Source organism: Nanorana parkeri, unplaced genomic scaffold (genome assembly GCF_000935625.1).
Source record: "Nanorana parkeri isolate BGI_ZX_2015 unplaced genomic scaffold, ASM93562v1 scaffold29, whole genome shotgun sequence".
Taxonomy (NCBI): domain Eukaryota; kingdom Metazoa; phylum Chordata; class Amphibia; order Anura; family Dicroglossidae; genus Nanorana; species Nanorana parkeri.
The window spans coordinates 610444-625737 of NW_017306297.1; the positions used below are offsets into that span (position 1 = coordinate 610444).

General features: G+C 39.0%; 1 protein-coding gene across 1 annotated transcript in view; it reads right to left on the bottom strand.

Moving 5' to 3' along the window:
* Window positions 1-5368: 5368 nt before the first annotated feature.
* Window positions 5369-15294, bottom strand: part of LOC108795655 (probable cation-transporting ATPase 13A4) — a 67332-nt gene continuing 57406 nt past the window's right edge. The window contains exons 25-31 of the mRNA XM_018566948.1: window positions 15143-15239; window positions 13621-13693; window positions 9792-9966; window positions 9201-9373; window positions 7038-7126; window positions 6174-6254; window positions 5369-5684 (exon numbers count right to left, since the gene is read on the bottom strand). Of these exons, the coding sequence (XP_018422450.1) occupies window positions 5514-5684; window positions 6174-6254; window positions 7038-7126; window positions 9201-9373; window positions 9792-9966; window positions 13621-13693; window positions 15143-15239 (859 nt within the window). The 3' untranslated portion in view covers window positions 5369-5513. The remainder of the gene's footprint in view (window positions 5685-6173; window positions 6255-7037; window positions 7127-9200; window positions 9374-9791; window positions 9967-13620; window positions 13694-15142; window positions 15240-15294) is intronic.

The window sequence follows — 15294 nt, forward strand, 5'->3', positions numbered from 1 at the left end:
CCTTCTCTGCCTTAGTTAGGGACGGCGGCTCCGTCCTCCGCCCTCCCCCGCCATGAGACATGGCAAAATGAGGTGGCTGCTGTGCGGGCCACATTACAAGGTCCGGCCCGCGGGCCTTGTGTTTGCCATCCCTGGTGTAGAAGTATAAAACACTTGGATGGTGCTGGCTGCTCAAACATTTTTTTGGGAGGGTTTGTCTTTATTGTTTTTTTGTAGGGATTGGTTTATTTAGTGCAGAAGGTCTTGAGATTGATTGACTACTGAAGTAGATAATGTTCATCTTTAAAAGTGAATATTCAGCTAGCTTAAAGCATATGTATAAGCCAAAGTTTTTAGTTTTGGATAAAGTAGGGAAGGATTAAAACCCTTCTTAGGTTATTTATTTCTGTCTTTGTCCCCCTGAGGAGATTACGCTTCACTTCCTGTCTTGGAAACACAAAAAGAATTGAGAGGAAATCTACATAAAGTACATTTAAAGGGGAATGCCCATATTAGACATTCCTTAAGGTGTTAGTTCAGGTTACAATTATTGTGCCAGTAGATGCCTGGGAAACACTGCATTCATATCAGTTTGGAGAAATGGCATCCTTTAAACATGACTTTAAAATCTGAAAGCATTCTTGTTTACCTAACAATTGTTAACTAAAGGCCCATACAAACATACACATGGGCAGTGTTTTAATGCATGTTATTTTGCACATTATTGTGCGTTTAACAAAGGAAGCCCATGAATCTCAAACTGACTGTCAAGGCACAACAATGCACAAAAAGTCCCTGAAATGAGGCCTCTTTGTTGGGCTGGACACCATTCTCTGCAAATGTAGCTATTCATGGAAATGTAAAAGAGTCACAGTAACACTGACTGTAACAATGACATATGCCCACTTCTTGACCCACTTATAATAAATTTCACGGTGCTCCCCCAACAGCCCCACCTCTGGCACAGCTGTCACAAAATACCCAGAGCTTACGAGAATGTGCCTTGCTCCCTCGATGCAGGGGAACAATGTCACTGTCATGTGACATCAACCCTGTGCAGGCTAGTATTGTTTTCACAAAATGCAAGGCATTCTGTGAACCGAGGAGTGTGATCCTGTCATTCACCACCCCCCTCTCCGTTCACAGAACACCTTGCATTCTGTAAAAATAATACTAGGAGTTTTGTGACTACATTAGGAGGAAGAAGGTGAGGGAAAGCGGCACCGATCCTCCACTGTTACAGAGGAGGCAGTCAATGGACGTTCACCACTATGAGGAGGATCCAACATCACAGAAGGAAGGATGTTTACAATGATCAGCAGCCAGCAGGAAATAGGATACACTTAATTACAGGTAAATTATGTGACTAGTACTCTGTCCCCAAAAACATTCTTATCTAAACCAGCTTTAAAGAAACTGCCACCCTTCCCTGTCACACTCTAATCTTACCAAATGGCAAAACGATATTCCTGTAGAAGACATTGTCGAAAAGATACTGCATGGGGTACCGTAACACATGCTCAGCTATGATTAACGAAAAGTGGCGAGAAACACAGTACCGCATTATTCACAGAGCATATTATGCCTTCCAGATTAAACGTAAACAGGGCGGTGACATAGTTTATCTTGATCATTGCCCGAAGTGTAAGCTATTGGCTGCTCCCCTGTTTCATTGTTTGTGGACCTGTCCCCTGATCCAATCTTTCTGGGTTTCAGTAACTGTGTTTTTGTAGTCTGATGTGGGCCAACAGATCCCACTTAACGCTCTTCTACTGCTGTTTAACTACTGGGAAATGCCCTCTACACTAAGTAGATTTGACAAGCAGTGGATAGGCATCTCACTGCTAGCGCCAGAAGATGCATAATGAGAGAATGGCTCTCTCCTACTCCTCCCACTATCCAAAGGCTCAAAGAGGACCTCCTCAGCCTACTCCCCTTAGAAAAGCTGGATGCTGAAACCCAGATAGAGGAAGATAAAAAGATCACGTCCTTTTACAACAGATGGATTTCCTTTATTACTTTTGTTTTTACTGCAGCAGAAAAAGAGACATTTTTATATCCTTTTAGATTTTCTAAGAGTGTCCTACTTGCTAACCTGGGAAAGGGGACACAAAGTAATTCCACAATAAAGTAATTCCACAATACCGTATGGGAAAGACGGAGACAGACACGAAACTGGCCAAAAGTCCAATATTCTTTAATACTAATCTATGTACTTACTTGCATACCTCACCCCAGTAACAGGACAGCGTCACTAGGAAGAGGGTTAGTAATGTGTACACGAGGGTAATACAATTGAACCCATACCAGAGAGGATCCCCCTCCACCAAGCATAATACACTATATACACAGGGCTATATAGGACCCATGGTACTATGTTCGGTTGCGTTTTTGTTTTAGTTTGTTTAAATTACAATAATAATCCAAAAATCACTGCGCTAGGAGTGAGTGACTCAAAAACTAATTGGACCAGCGGCAACTATGTGTGTAGGTAAATCTAATGTGTAGCAAGTAAGTTGCGCTCGGTCAGATTGTGAATAGGTGTTGAAATAAATGTAATAATCTCTCGAAACAAAGGGAAAGATTACCTGCAGATAACAAAAAAAATATCTCCACCAGTGACAGTGAATGAATGATTAAAAGGTATGTGAACGTGTCAATCACAGCCCGGTGTTACTCGAGTGTTTGTATATGTATAATAATAAATAATAAATAATAAACTTTTTTAATTACTGCACTTAGAAGGTCCCGCCTTCTTTCTCCGTTTAAAAAAAAACCAAAAAAAAACTTTTTAATTACTGCACTTAGAAGGTCCCGCCTTCTTTCTCCGTTTTTTCCCCTGGGAGTTTTTTTCAACAGGTCTTTGCCGTCAGTCGGGCGGTGAGTCTTTAGAAAACCTGTTATAAGAGGAGAAAACTATACCAGATTGCTAGATCTGGAGAGAAAAGATTGTGGCGGATCATTATAACCACAGACCTTTCCGGATTCTCTGGGCGATTGTGTGGTCTGACATGGACTCTTGCGGACATCCCTGAGGAACCCTCTGGTGAACGAACAAACTTTCCACTCAGACATTACGGAAATAAGGAAAGTAATTACTGTTTTATGCAAACCGCAATTTCTCTGAAATGACTGCTTGCTACATTGTCGTTAGGATTTGAGCCTATTAACCCCGCAGTTCCCGCTTTGAGAGGAACCAGAGCGCACTGGGTTGCACTGTATTTTCTATCACTCAATAAATGATCTGTTCAGTATGTCAAAGCCCACTATACATATACAAACACTCGAGTAACACCGGGTTGTGATTGACACGTTCACATACCTTTTAATCATTCATTCGCTGTCACTAGTGGAGATATTTATTTTGTTATCTGCAGGTAATATTTCCCTTTGTTTTGAGAGATTATTACATTTATTTCAACACCTATTCACAATCTGACCGAGCGCAACTTAATTGTTTAAATTACAGTCTTAATCTGTTTATAATAATCCGTACATTGTGGTCGCTAATCTTGGACTTTTGTAGAACACGATGGCATTGTTAGATAAGCGATAAAATGTCATCTCTGTATTATGGTTGTGTTAATGTCATGCTCAGAGTATTGTACAGTGAGATGTATGTCAAACGGAAATAAAGTGTTTTTGGAAAAAAAAAGAAACTGTCACTTTAAGCAACCATCAAGCTCACTTCTCTAACAGGGTTATTCACAAAAGGGTGAAGAGTTTGGAGAAGGCAGGGGAAGTTAACAATCTAGGACAACATAGCTGAACTGGAAAGTGAGCTGAATAGGAGGATTTTTCCAAATCAGCTATTGTGGCCCTAGATTGTTCACTTCTCCTGCCTTCTCCACACCCTTTTGTAAATAGCCCTGTAAGATTTATGAGTGTTTTATTCTATAATAAGTAATTCAGTAAAAGCCCAAATATTGAAATTTGTTGCATTTTCCAGATGGTCTTAGAACTTATGATCATCATGGAAGACATATATTCCAATATAAGCCATTTACAAATATTTAAACCAACCTGTACATACTAATTTATGATTTGTATGCAACAGTGGACACCAATGGGTACTTTTAAGCTTCTTCTAGAACACTGCAGGACCCTTAAAATCCTGGGTGTTCTATAATACAAACAAGTTAATTAAGCTAAAAAGTAAGCACTTTGTTCAACTCCCTTACTATTGGCCCCTCACTGTGATAGGCAGATCAATAGCAAGGCTTGGAAGGCAGAAGGGGCAGGTTAACCAGTTGACATCCGCGGTGTTAAACCCCCTTCCCATCCAGGCCATTTTTCAGTATTCAGCGCTGCGGTACTTTGACTGACATTTATTCCGTCATGCAGCGCTGTACTGAAATGAATTTTATACCCTTTTTTGGGGACAGATAGAGCTTTCTTTTGGTGGTATTTATTCACCACTGGGGGTTTTATTTTTTTACTATATTAAGGAAAAATTACCGAAATTTAAAAAAAAAAACAGTTTCCCCTATATTAAATGATAAAACATTTATTATTACCCAATTTTTTGGTAAAATATAAAAGATGGGGTCACGTCGGGTAAAAAGACACTAAACATGTCAAGCCTTAAAATTGCGTGCGCGCGCGAAACCTCAAAAAACGATAATACCCAAAATTGGCCATAGGCGACGCTTTAAAAGCTGTTACCGCTCATCAGTTTAGTGTTATCAGTGATTGATGGCCCTAAAATGATTGCTCTCACTGCGACGTTCGCGGCGATATGTAACATGTGTAGCGCAATTGTAATTTTTGCGCGCTGGGGCACCGGACGCGTATTTACGTTTATAGGCGCGTAAACGTGGGGGTGGGGGAGTTAAACATTTTGGGGGGTTTTTTTCCCCTTTTTTTATATGTGACTTTTATTTTATTTTACTTTTTTATGTGTTACTTTTATTTTTTTTTATTTATATTTATTTTTTTTGCACTTATTGGTATTGCTATTATATAGGGGGATAACAACCCTGGTGGGGGGGGTGCCGCGAACGAGCACATATAGGCGATCGGCGGGCTATGGACCCGCTGATCGCCTATATGTGAAACACCCGGTAACGGGTGTGTGCAACGGTCGGGTCTTTTCTGCCCGTGCGTGCCCGCTAGGGGGCGCGCGCGAGCAGAAAAAAATTGCCGTCTGGAGACGGCAACCCGCAAACGCAGCAGTGCCGTCTGTCCGTTTTTTTACTACGGGCGGACGGCAAGAGGTTAAAGCAAAAATGTATGAGGTAGCCTTTTGTTTGCTAGTGCACACAATTATTACTTGCCATGGGGCCTTTAAAAATGAATGTATCTTCTGGCTAACAATAGGAGAGACTCCAAAATAGATGCCAAGTGTCCACATTAACTATTAACTTTTCATAGAGACTTTTTCTTTTGTGTACTAAGAGCAGAAGGGAAACATAAGGGGGAGATGTTTGATGACAGGGTGAGACCATTCTATGCTCCTTTAGCAAATCAGCCCCAATATACTGTTTCTAAACACAATTTGCACTATGACTGACACTTTTTCACTGATAAATACATTAAACACACTCATTTGCCATTAGTTCCAACTGTGGCCTTGAATAAGACATTCTTTTTTGCAAGTTTATGTCCTTTTCCAATGTGCTCTTGAGTTTCTTGTAATGACTCTTTGATTTGTAACCTGAAATCTTCATAATAAATTGCCAGAGTGTTCTATTGTAAACAAAGATCTAACAAAGAAAAAAGATGTATTAATCTCATATATAAGCTCACATAACACATAGCTTTCCACATGTTACAGATATGCAGTAAGCAATAAACAATTCCTCCAATGAGCACACTGTCTAATGATCCCATTTGCAAACTACAAAAGATTGATGTTATCATATGTGCACATGTCTCACCCTGTTGGAGAAAATGTATATCTTATATATGAGTTAGGTATGACATTATGCCCACCCATTCAATCTTTCTGGTTATTAATCTTATTCAAGTTTAGCTTCAATTTGTTTGTTTTTTTGGACTGCATATTTTAAACAGTAGTTCACCACTTAATTTGAAAGCTTGAAAATGCATGCACTTACTATAAGCATTACTGTCATAAACAATTATAACATGCATCCAGAAATCTTTGCCAAAAATATGTTTATAGTAATTAAATATTATATATTGATGTGTGTAACGCAAGATTCATAAAATCATTTAAAAAAAAAACTTACTTCCACACCATAGGATGCAATGAAAAGCACAATAAGCATGCTTAATATTTCGATTCTCCAATAGTATGGTGTGCAGACAAGCTGAGAGATTACATAAAAATATGTTACCACAGTAAATGAACATATACATGCACATGCAACAATGGTTTTAGGTACAGCACAAAAGCCCATAGAATTAATCATATTTAGATGCAAATATTTCATTTTTATAATAGGCATTTATGGAGTTAACAGAAGAGATAAGAATATAATATCTGACTGTTTGCAGACCTTCTTTAAAGCTGAACTTTGAGCTAGAGAAAAATTAAGCCTTGTAGTAGATCCCCCTCTACACTGCATGGGTTAAATGCCCATTTTGTCTAGGAGGATAGGAATACTGGGCTGTACATAGCGTATGCAGGGAGCAGAACTGTGGGAAGGGCGCAACAGGTTCACCCACTACAGGCTGACTGCAGAAAACTACAGGAGGCGGCAGACCATGGACATTGATCTCCTGACATCAAACTCTCCCGGGCGTTCCAGGAGTCTCCCGCTCCCGGCCGCCCAGGAGAGAAACACTGATTTTTCTTTTTTTTAAATTATTATTTATTATTATTATTATTTTTACTTTTTGCTATGTGATTGTTATTTTCAGTTCTTAGTGGTATTTACTACTTAAAATAATATGCCAAATAGGGATCATTATAGGTTAGTAAATTGAATGCATGTGCTGTTATATAAATAGTGACTTTTTTAGTACTACTTGTACTTCTGTATTCTATCTTGAGTATGTCAGTTCATGAGTTAATATTTAATTTGAACACATTCTTGAATGACATGCTCTTCTTCATACATATATTTAATTAATTCTCATCTTATACATACCTCCATGGAACTGTACAGTGTTCCAATATCAGCAAACAGCATAAAAAGGAAGGCCCCCAGTTGAGCTAATATTAATATGCATAATACATCTACAAGAAAATAAACATAATTGCAGTTGTAGTGTTGTTACTAGATTTATACTCTAAATTATACACTCCTTAATGCGCAGTGTATATACGTACCAAGTTTAGGATATAATTTAAACTTTATAAAGCATTAACTAATTGTTTGCTCAATGCTTCTATCTAGGGTCTCCTTAGTGTATTATTTAGGAATCAAATGAAATATAAAATAAATTTGGTATACAGCTTAGTGCTATATAGAAAAACAATTATACAATAAATATTGTAAAATTCTACCTAGGTCGTTACTATTATTTTATTAAACAATATTTACAGGATAACATAGAGGTCAGCTCATACTGTATGGGAGGTGGATGTTTACCGACTTCTGGGTTTTCATTTCTTCAATGGGAAAGTTAAGTTGCAGTATCATTGGCCACATTTTTAATATATTCAGCCAATATTACATTTGCCAGCATTGATCATGATTTCAAATGGTGATTAATTAATACAAGCAAAGTGTATCTGTTAGAGAATTTGAAAGGCTGGCGACTATTAAAAAAAAAAAGTTTTAGTGCTTGAACTGTGCAGAAGAGGGCAGAGGAAGAGAGCAGAAAGTATGTCAGCATGTGTAGTAGAGAACTAGTGGCAGGTATGACAGTGGGCAGTATGTGCAGGAGAGGAGCGCGGAGGATATTATGGCAGCCATTTTGTTCAGGAGAGGAGCGCGGAGGACATGGCAGTGGGCAGTTTGTGCAGAAAAGGATTGTGAAAGGGTAAGATAGCATCCAGAATGTGCAGGAGTGGAGTGCGGAGGGTGTCATTGCAGCCAATATGTTTAGAAGCGGAGAGTAGATTATTTGCAGGAGAGGAATGCAGAGGGTATGACAGTAGTCAGTGAGTGATGTGCCAGCAGGGGGGCCAGGTAGGGATTTCTGTTGGATAAGAAGGGGTATGTGTATTTGCAGAAGTGGGGGGCGGGGGGGAGAGGCAGATGGGAGAGATGTCTTTTAGTATGGCTCATTTTCAATTTCATGCTGTTATCCTTGCTGCCCTCATCCGCCTCATACACATTCGCCCCAGGAGCTTTGCAACCCTGGCCAGCTCATCTCAGGAGATCCCCAATAGCTCTCATCATACCTTTGCTGGCCACAGCACTCTTCCTGCAAATTCACACCTCCATCATTTCCATGCAGCTTGCTAAGCACACACAGATGCTTAGACAACTTCCATGCTGATTCCAGTCTCTGAATCTCTGCTGTCTGTCAGAGATCCTGCCTTCTCCCTGGGGAAGACCTACTGCAGGAGCAGGGACCTAACCAGAACCTGATAGTTTCAGAGCTGAGAGGTTGTAGTGGCAGAGATTACAGGTGGGGAGTGAAGGTGTGTATTTGCAGGAGGAGAGCTGTTGGCAGCAGAGCCACGTAATAAGAGCTGGGGGAATTCCTGATTCCTGAGGTGAGCTGGCTAGGCTTGTTAAGCTTCTGGAATGCTATGTGTTTAAGGGGGTGAGGAGGCAGCAGGGAAAACAGAGTGAATTTGATGTGTGCTGTGGGGAGATTTATAGGGATATTTACTAAGCTGCCAAAGGCAGCCAAGTGAATAACTGAGCCAAAGTGAACAGAGCCGAACGACGTTCGGCTATTCATTCCAGCTCAGTACGGCTGATTTCTACTCAAGTTGTGTCCACGTTTTTAAGAAAATTAAATATAAGATATTAAAATTCAAGTATTGCTGCTGACTACTTTATTAAAAAGCAAACCATCGGATTTTGTTGCTCTTAACATTGTCACCTACATTATAGATACTCTTAATCCTTAAACTCTTCTAATCTCCAGAAAAGTGTATTTCTTTTTTCCAAAAAGGTCATTAATACCTATTTTCCAGTAATCAGTGTATAAAAAATATCTAACAAATATTTTGTATCTCTTTCAGAAAATATTTGTTCAGAAGCATATAAAATAATGTTTTTGAATATACAGTATCTATAACGGAATATACAGGACCTATAACAGGGACTTCTGGGGGGTTTAATAAATTTACATTATACAGTAGATGCAATGTTACATAAAGTGACAAATATGATATCATAGGCACTTACAGTTAGTATATATTGGTTTTCTAAAAGGCTTTCCTTTGCAGAATACAAACTCAACAATGATTAGGTTTATCCCAGTCACAGGCCACAGCGTGGTAGTCAGGAAATTCTGTGACTGACCATAATGCGCTATCATTGTGTGGTTGACATAACTTTGATTGTGATGATCACATGCACTGAATACAAAAACAGAATACAAATAAATATGTTATTTATTATGCATTATCCCATTTGTTTCTAAGATTAAGGAACAAATACAAACACTGTGGCAATACGGCGGCAACACTGAAAAAAACAGGTGTAGAGAAAACTTTCAACAAGGAATTCTACCAAGCCCTAAGTTATTTATTATTACAATTTAGACAAATATATGAAAACAAACTTTATTTTACGGTGTGCTCGTGTCTCTAAAAGATATCCACACACATGAAGACATGAATCAGAAAGTGTAATTAGAACTTGTTCTTTGTAAACTGTATTATATGCAAGTATGGTTCTGTGGCCTTTTTAGTCTGGTGGGTATTGACAAGTTGACTTTAATGATATGCAAAGTAATATAATTTACTCTATTTAAATAAATGAAAGTATTCTCACCTGAAAACATCAGTCTCATTGTACCATGGTTGCTGCTGTACCAGAAAAAATGCACTTGTTTGTATAACAATGGTGAATATGGTATGGAGAGTCACTGACAGCAGCAGGGGAGGAGACATCAGACTCACCGCATGTCTATATGGGGCTAGCTTTGGAGCAGGACCAGTTAAACTCACTGTAGAAAAAGCAAAAACATTTCAGAAAATTATGTGTTTGTGATTTTATGCATCAAGTGTTTCACATGCAAGAAAATAGCTATAGCCCTGGCAGATCATGCGACAGTTATGGGGTTTGATAGTTGTCCTAAATTGTCTAATTGCATAATGATTTATGCAGGGAGTATGAACATGTGTCCAACAATATATATATAGATATATATATACAGTATATATATCTATATATATACAGTAATACCTTGGTTTACGAGCATAATTAGTTCCGGAAGCATGCTTGTAATCCAAAGCGCTTGTATATCAAAGCGAATTTCCCCATAGGAAATAATGGAAATTCCGATGATTCGTTCCACATCCCAAAAATATTCATATAAAATGATTACAATACTGTACTGTAATATAATAACGTATAAAATATAAAGAAAAATTAACCAATTACCGGTACCTTCGTGGCTGGTGTGAGAGGGACAAGAGGGAGCAGGATTATTGCGTAGGACGACTTTCACTATCAGTAACGGAATCACTGCTATCTCTTGACTCAATTGAATCTTTTTCATTTCGTGAAACCTTAACAAGGAATCTATCCAATGTGACATTGCATTGTCGTTAAACAGACTCATCGCTCACACTGCTACAGCCTTATTCAGGTGATGCTTTTCTACAAAATTTTGCTCTTCTTGCAAGACATTTGCTTGTATATCAAAGCAAAATTTTTCAGAAATGTTTGCTTGTCTGGCAAAACGCTCTCAAACCAAGTTACTTGTAAACCAAGGTATTACTGTATAAATATATAGATATATATATATATACTATATTACCAAAAGTATTGGGACGCCTGCCTTTACACGCACATGAACTTTACTGGCATCCCGTTCTTAGTCCGTAGGGTTCAATATTGAGTTGGCCCACCCTTTGCAGCTGTCAATAGCTTCAACTCTTCTGGGAAGGCTGTCCACAAGGTTTAGGAGTGTGTCTATGGGAATGTTTGACCATTCTTCCAGAAGCGCATTTGTGATGTCAGGTACTGATGTTGGACGAGAAGGCCTGGCTCACAGTCTCTGCTCTAATTCATCCCAAAGGTGTTCTATCGGGTTGAGGTCAGGACTCTGTGCAGGCCAGTCAAGTTCCTCCACCCCAAACTCCCTCATAGATGTCTTTAAGGACCTTGCTGTTGCGCAGTCATGTTGGAACAGGGAGCATTGAAATTGTCCAAAATGTCTTGGTATGCTGATGCCTTAAGAGTTCCTTTCACTGGAACTAAGGGACCAAGCCCAACCCCTGAAAAACAACCCCACACCATAATCTCCCCTCCAGCAAACTTTTCACTTGGCACAATGCAGTCAGACAAGTACTGTTCTTCTGGCAACCGCCAAACCCAGACACGTCCATCGGATTGCCAGAAAGAGAAACGTGATCCGTCACTCCACTTCTCTAGAGTCCAGCGGTGGTGTGATTTACACCACTGCATCCGACTCTTTGCATTGCACTTGGTGATGTAAGGCTTGGATGCAGCTGCTCGGCCATGGAAACCCATTCCACGAAGCTCTCTATGCACTGTTGTTTTGCCAATCTGAAGGCCACGGAAGGAAGTTTGGACGTCTGTAGCTATTGAATGTGCAGACAGTTGGTGACTTCTGGCACTGTGCACTTCAGCATGTGGTGACCCCGCTCTGTCATTTTACGTGGCCTACGTGGATATATACACACACACACACAATGTATATACAGCTACACATACAAAAACGCACAACAAAGGGATGCCACACAGCCGTTTATTAATCTGCAGTTACATTTTTTTACCTAACCAAACAGTGGAACATAGTAATTACAGTGTGCGCAACAAAAGAATTATGGTTTTGGCTGTCCCTGGCCTTAGGGGTTGGGATGCCTGAAACCATTGTTTTGGTTCCGTAATGTTGAAGATGTTTCATAGCTTCTCCAAGCCACGTCTTAATTTCCAGGAAGGAAGATACCCCAGCATTTTTATCTGCACAGGTTGCACAGCCACTTAAATTCAATCATCCTGGAATGTGTAGATGTTGATTGTGCAAAAACTGAATGGGAGGGATGAAAGTTGTGGAAGTTTTTTTTTCTTCATAATCCCATTCTTTGTGCCAGAAACACTGCCTAAGGGTTAATTACACAATTTATATGGCAAATGGTGTGAATTGTTGTCAAATCACTAAGACAGATGTTAAATGGCAATATGATGTCAAGGATCCCCACCCCTGTTCAGGGATGATTGTTCCAGTTTGATGTAGATGGCCTTTTTCACGTTGTAATACTCACTCCTGTGTGACTGGTCAGAGAATATAGCTGGCTAGTGTAGCTTCACCTAAAGCAGCCCATATTCACTTAAGGCAAGCAGGCCTAGCAGTACTTGGTTGCTCTAGGACTTACTACATAATGCTATGTTCTCTGGCCGGAAAAGTACAGGAGGCCGAGCAAAGGTAAAACAAAATTCCTGTGTCACAGAAAGTACAGATGTCCACAGTGGATCACAGGGATGGGTGCCTTGGCATATGGATAGGTCAGTCCCAGTAGCAGACTTAGATGTTGTCAGAAAACAAGCAATGGGTTGAGCCAGGCTGCGGGCAGAAACATGGTCAGTAAAAAGGCAAAAAGTTGGTCCAAGTGGCAAGCAGAGATATGGCTGTTAATTAACCAAAGAATTGATCCAGGCAGCAGGCAGAGAAGTGGTCAGTAAACAGGCAAAAGGTCCGAACACAGAAGGACAGATACAGGCAAAGGCAATAAGTCAGGAATGTAGAGAAACCTGTCACAAGAATTGGGTACAGGGTCATTGAGGTTTAAATCAGGCACAGATAGAATGAACCAATCATTTCATGAATGGAGGAGTAGGCAGAGGCCTGACAACAGGATGCTTAAAGGCTGGACAGTGACCATACTGATAGCATGCAGAAGACTGTGGCATGCCCCCACATACACATACAAACATGTTTTGGGTGCACATATGTGCGAAAAAGACGATTGCGCCCATTGTGCCACACATGTTAAATATCACCGTGAACGTCGGACTGAAAACAATAGTTCTAGGGCCATTAATCACTGATAGCACTAAACTGATGAGCGGTAAAAGCTTCTAAAGCGTTGTCTATGGCCAATTTTGATTGTGGTCGTTTTTTGCGATTTTGCAATCGCACGCCATTTTAAGGCTTGACATGTTTGGTGTCTATTTACCCGATGTACAACAGCAAAAAGTTGTATGCGTTTGCCATTTGTTTTGCTATTTACCCGATGTGAGTCCGTCTTATACATGTTACCAAAACAATGGGGTGATAATAAATGTTTCATAACATATCTTAGAGAAAAAGATAATTTTTTCGAAATTTTCTGTACTTTTTTTGTTATATAGTAAAAAATAAAAACTGCAGTGGTGATTAAATACCACCAAAAGAAAGCTCTATCAGTTCCAAAAATTTTTTATAAAATTAATTTCAGTACAGCGTTGCATGACGGAATAAATGTCAGTAAAAATACTGCAGCGCTGAACACTGAAAAATGGCCTGGCCAGGAAGAGGGTTTAACATACCCGGTCTTCAAGTGGTTAAACATTATAAAACATTTCTAAAATAAATGTTTATTCAACATTAACAAGATTTGTTGACAACAGCTTCTGATGATCAAAAACTTACTTGTCAATATAACTGTTACAGTAATTGCTATGTCCTGCATCAGGTAATGGTAATTTCCAAGTAAAGTTTTTTTCTGAGAAAAAAAATGAAAAAAATAATTTTATCAGTTTTCCTTTATGTAAACACATCATTAAAATTTTAGATTGAAATAATTTTAACAGCCAGGAAGGGGATATTTAAAGCAGAACTAAAGTTCATTTTTAATGCAAAACATTTAGGGGTCTATTCACTGAGCTGCCGTAGACAGCCAAGTGAATGACCGACCTGAAGCGAAGTGAGCCGAACGCTGTTCGGCTATTCACTTCAGGCTGGTACGGCTGATTTCAGCTGTATATCGGCTGAAATATGTTCTCCCTTCTCATTTGATTCACATCTGCATTTAGTCAAAATAGCCAATAAAATAATACAGGGAGCATTATGGTGGAAATTAAATTACATGTTAAGGAAGTCAATGGAAAAAAACTGCAAGATGGCATACAGTTAATATAAAGTATGGGTAAAGCAAAATCGAGTACACATTTACAATTGTGCATGCAGTACTGGTTTTCCTTCCAATTTCTGACTGATTCATTTTGAGGAAAAAGTTACTTTAGTTCTGCTTTAATGAAGGGGAGAATCAGCATGGGGCAGAACACTTTGTATTATTTGCAGTAGGGCAGTTCTTGTTTAGCATAAAGGTAAGGTGATTAGAGTTAGGTTTTTATTAAAACAATGTATAAGATTTTTTGCTCTTCTTGTATCATGGTCCTATGCACTGTTTAGCAGCTCAGCAGGAATGTGTCTAGCAATGTACCCTCCACCACCCTATTCCTTGGCTACTAAAAACTGTGTTGGTATATTGAGAGAAGGCCCTGTTTTTTGTGTCACCTTCCTAAACTAATACACCTTCCCCTTGCTTACAGTAAACCTGTCACAAACATGGGCAATGCCAACTGAGCAAAATACATGACAGATCAAAACTATTTCAAAACAATAGTGGGGTTAGAGATATAGGCAACTGAATGTATATGTAAATTATGACTTTCGCTGTAACAACCAAACTTTGGGCATTTTAAAGGACTGTTTGTTTAAATACGATAGGCAGCTCTAATAACTAGGGTTTGGGGCAGTATCAAGGTCTTCTTTTACGGGAAAAGTCAAAATTTGGTTATAAATTAGGTTGGATAATCTTATGACCCATCTGCCATGTGGTTTTCACTGAATGTAACTTAAATGAAGGTAACTGTTTATTCAGTTGCAAACCAGATTTTCATTTTAAATTGCCCAGGTTTGTGATAAGTTGACAGTACGTAAGGCACCTTTGATGGCTTCCTTGCTATGTAAGAAGAAAACCATATGCCTGATGTGCTCTTTTGAGAAAATTGGATACCCTGTTTATTTAATTTGTCCCTAAATGCAAGCCAACTGATAAAGCAATGATTGAACTGATAAGAATGCAAACCATATTATACTACTAGATAATACACCTCAAAAACATGTGTTTGCATTTCCATAACATGTTACAAAGCTTTTTTTTTCTTACCCAAAATAGAAGCATCATGCAGATGAGCTCAATCAAAGTATACATAATAAGGTATTTAAACAAGCATATTGAAGTAACAAGTGCATTTCTTCCTTCCCTGTGTATTAGAGGTAAAAGATGAATGTAAATGAAAATAAATAACCAGGGTACAT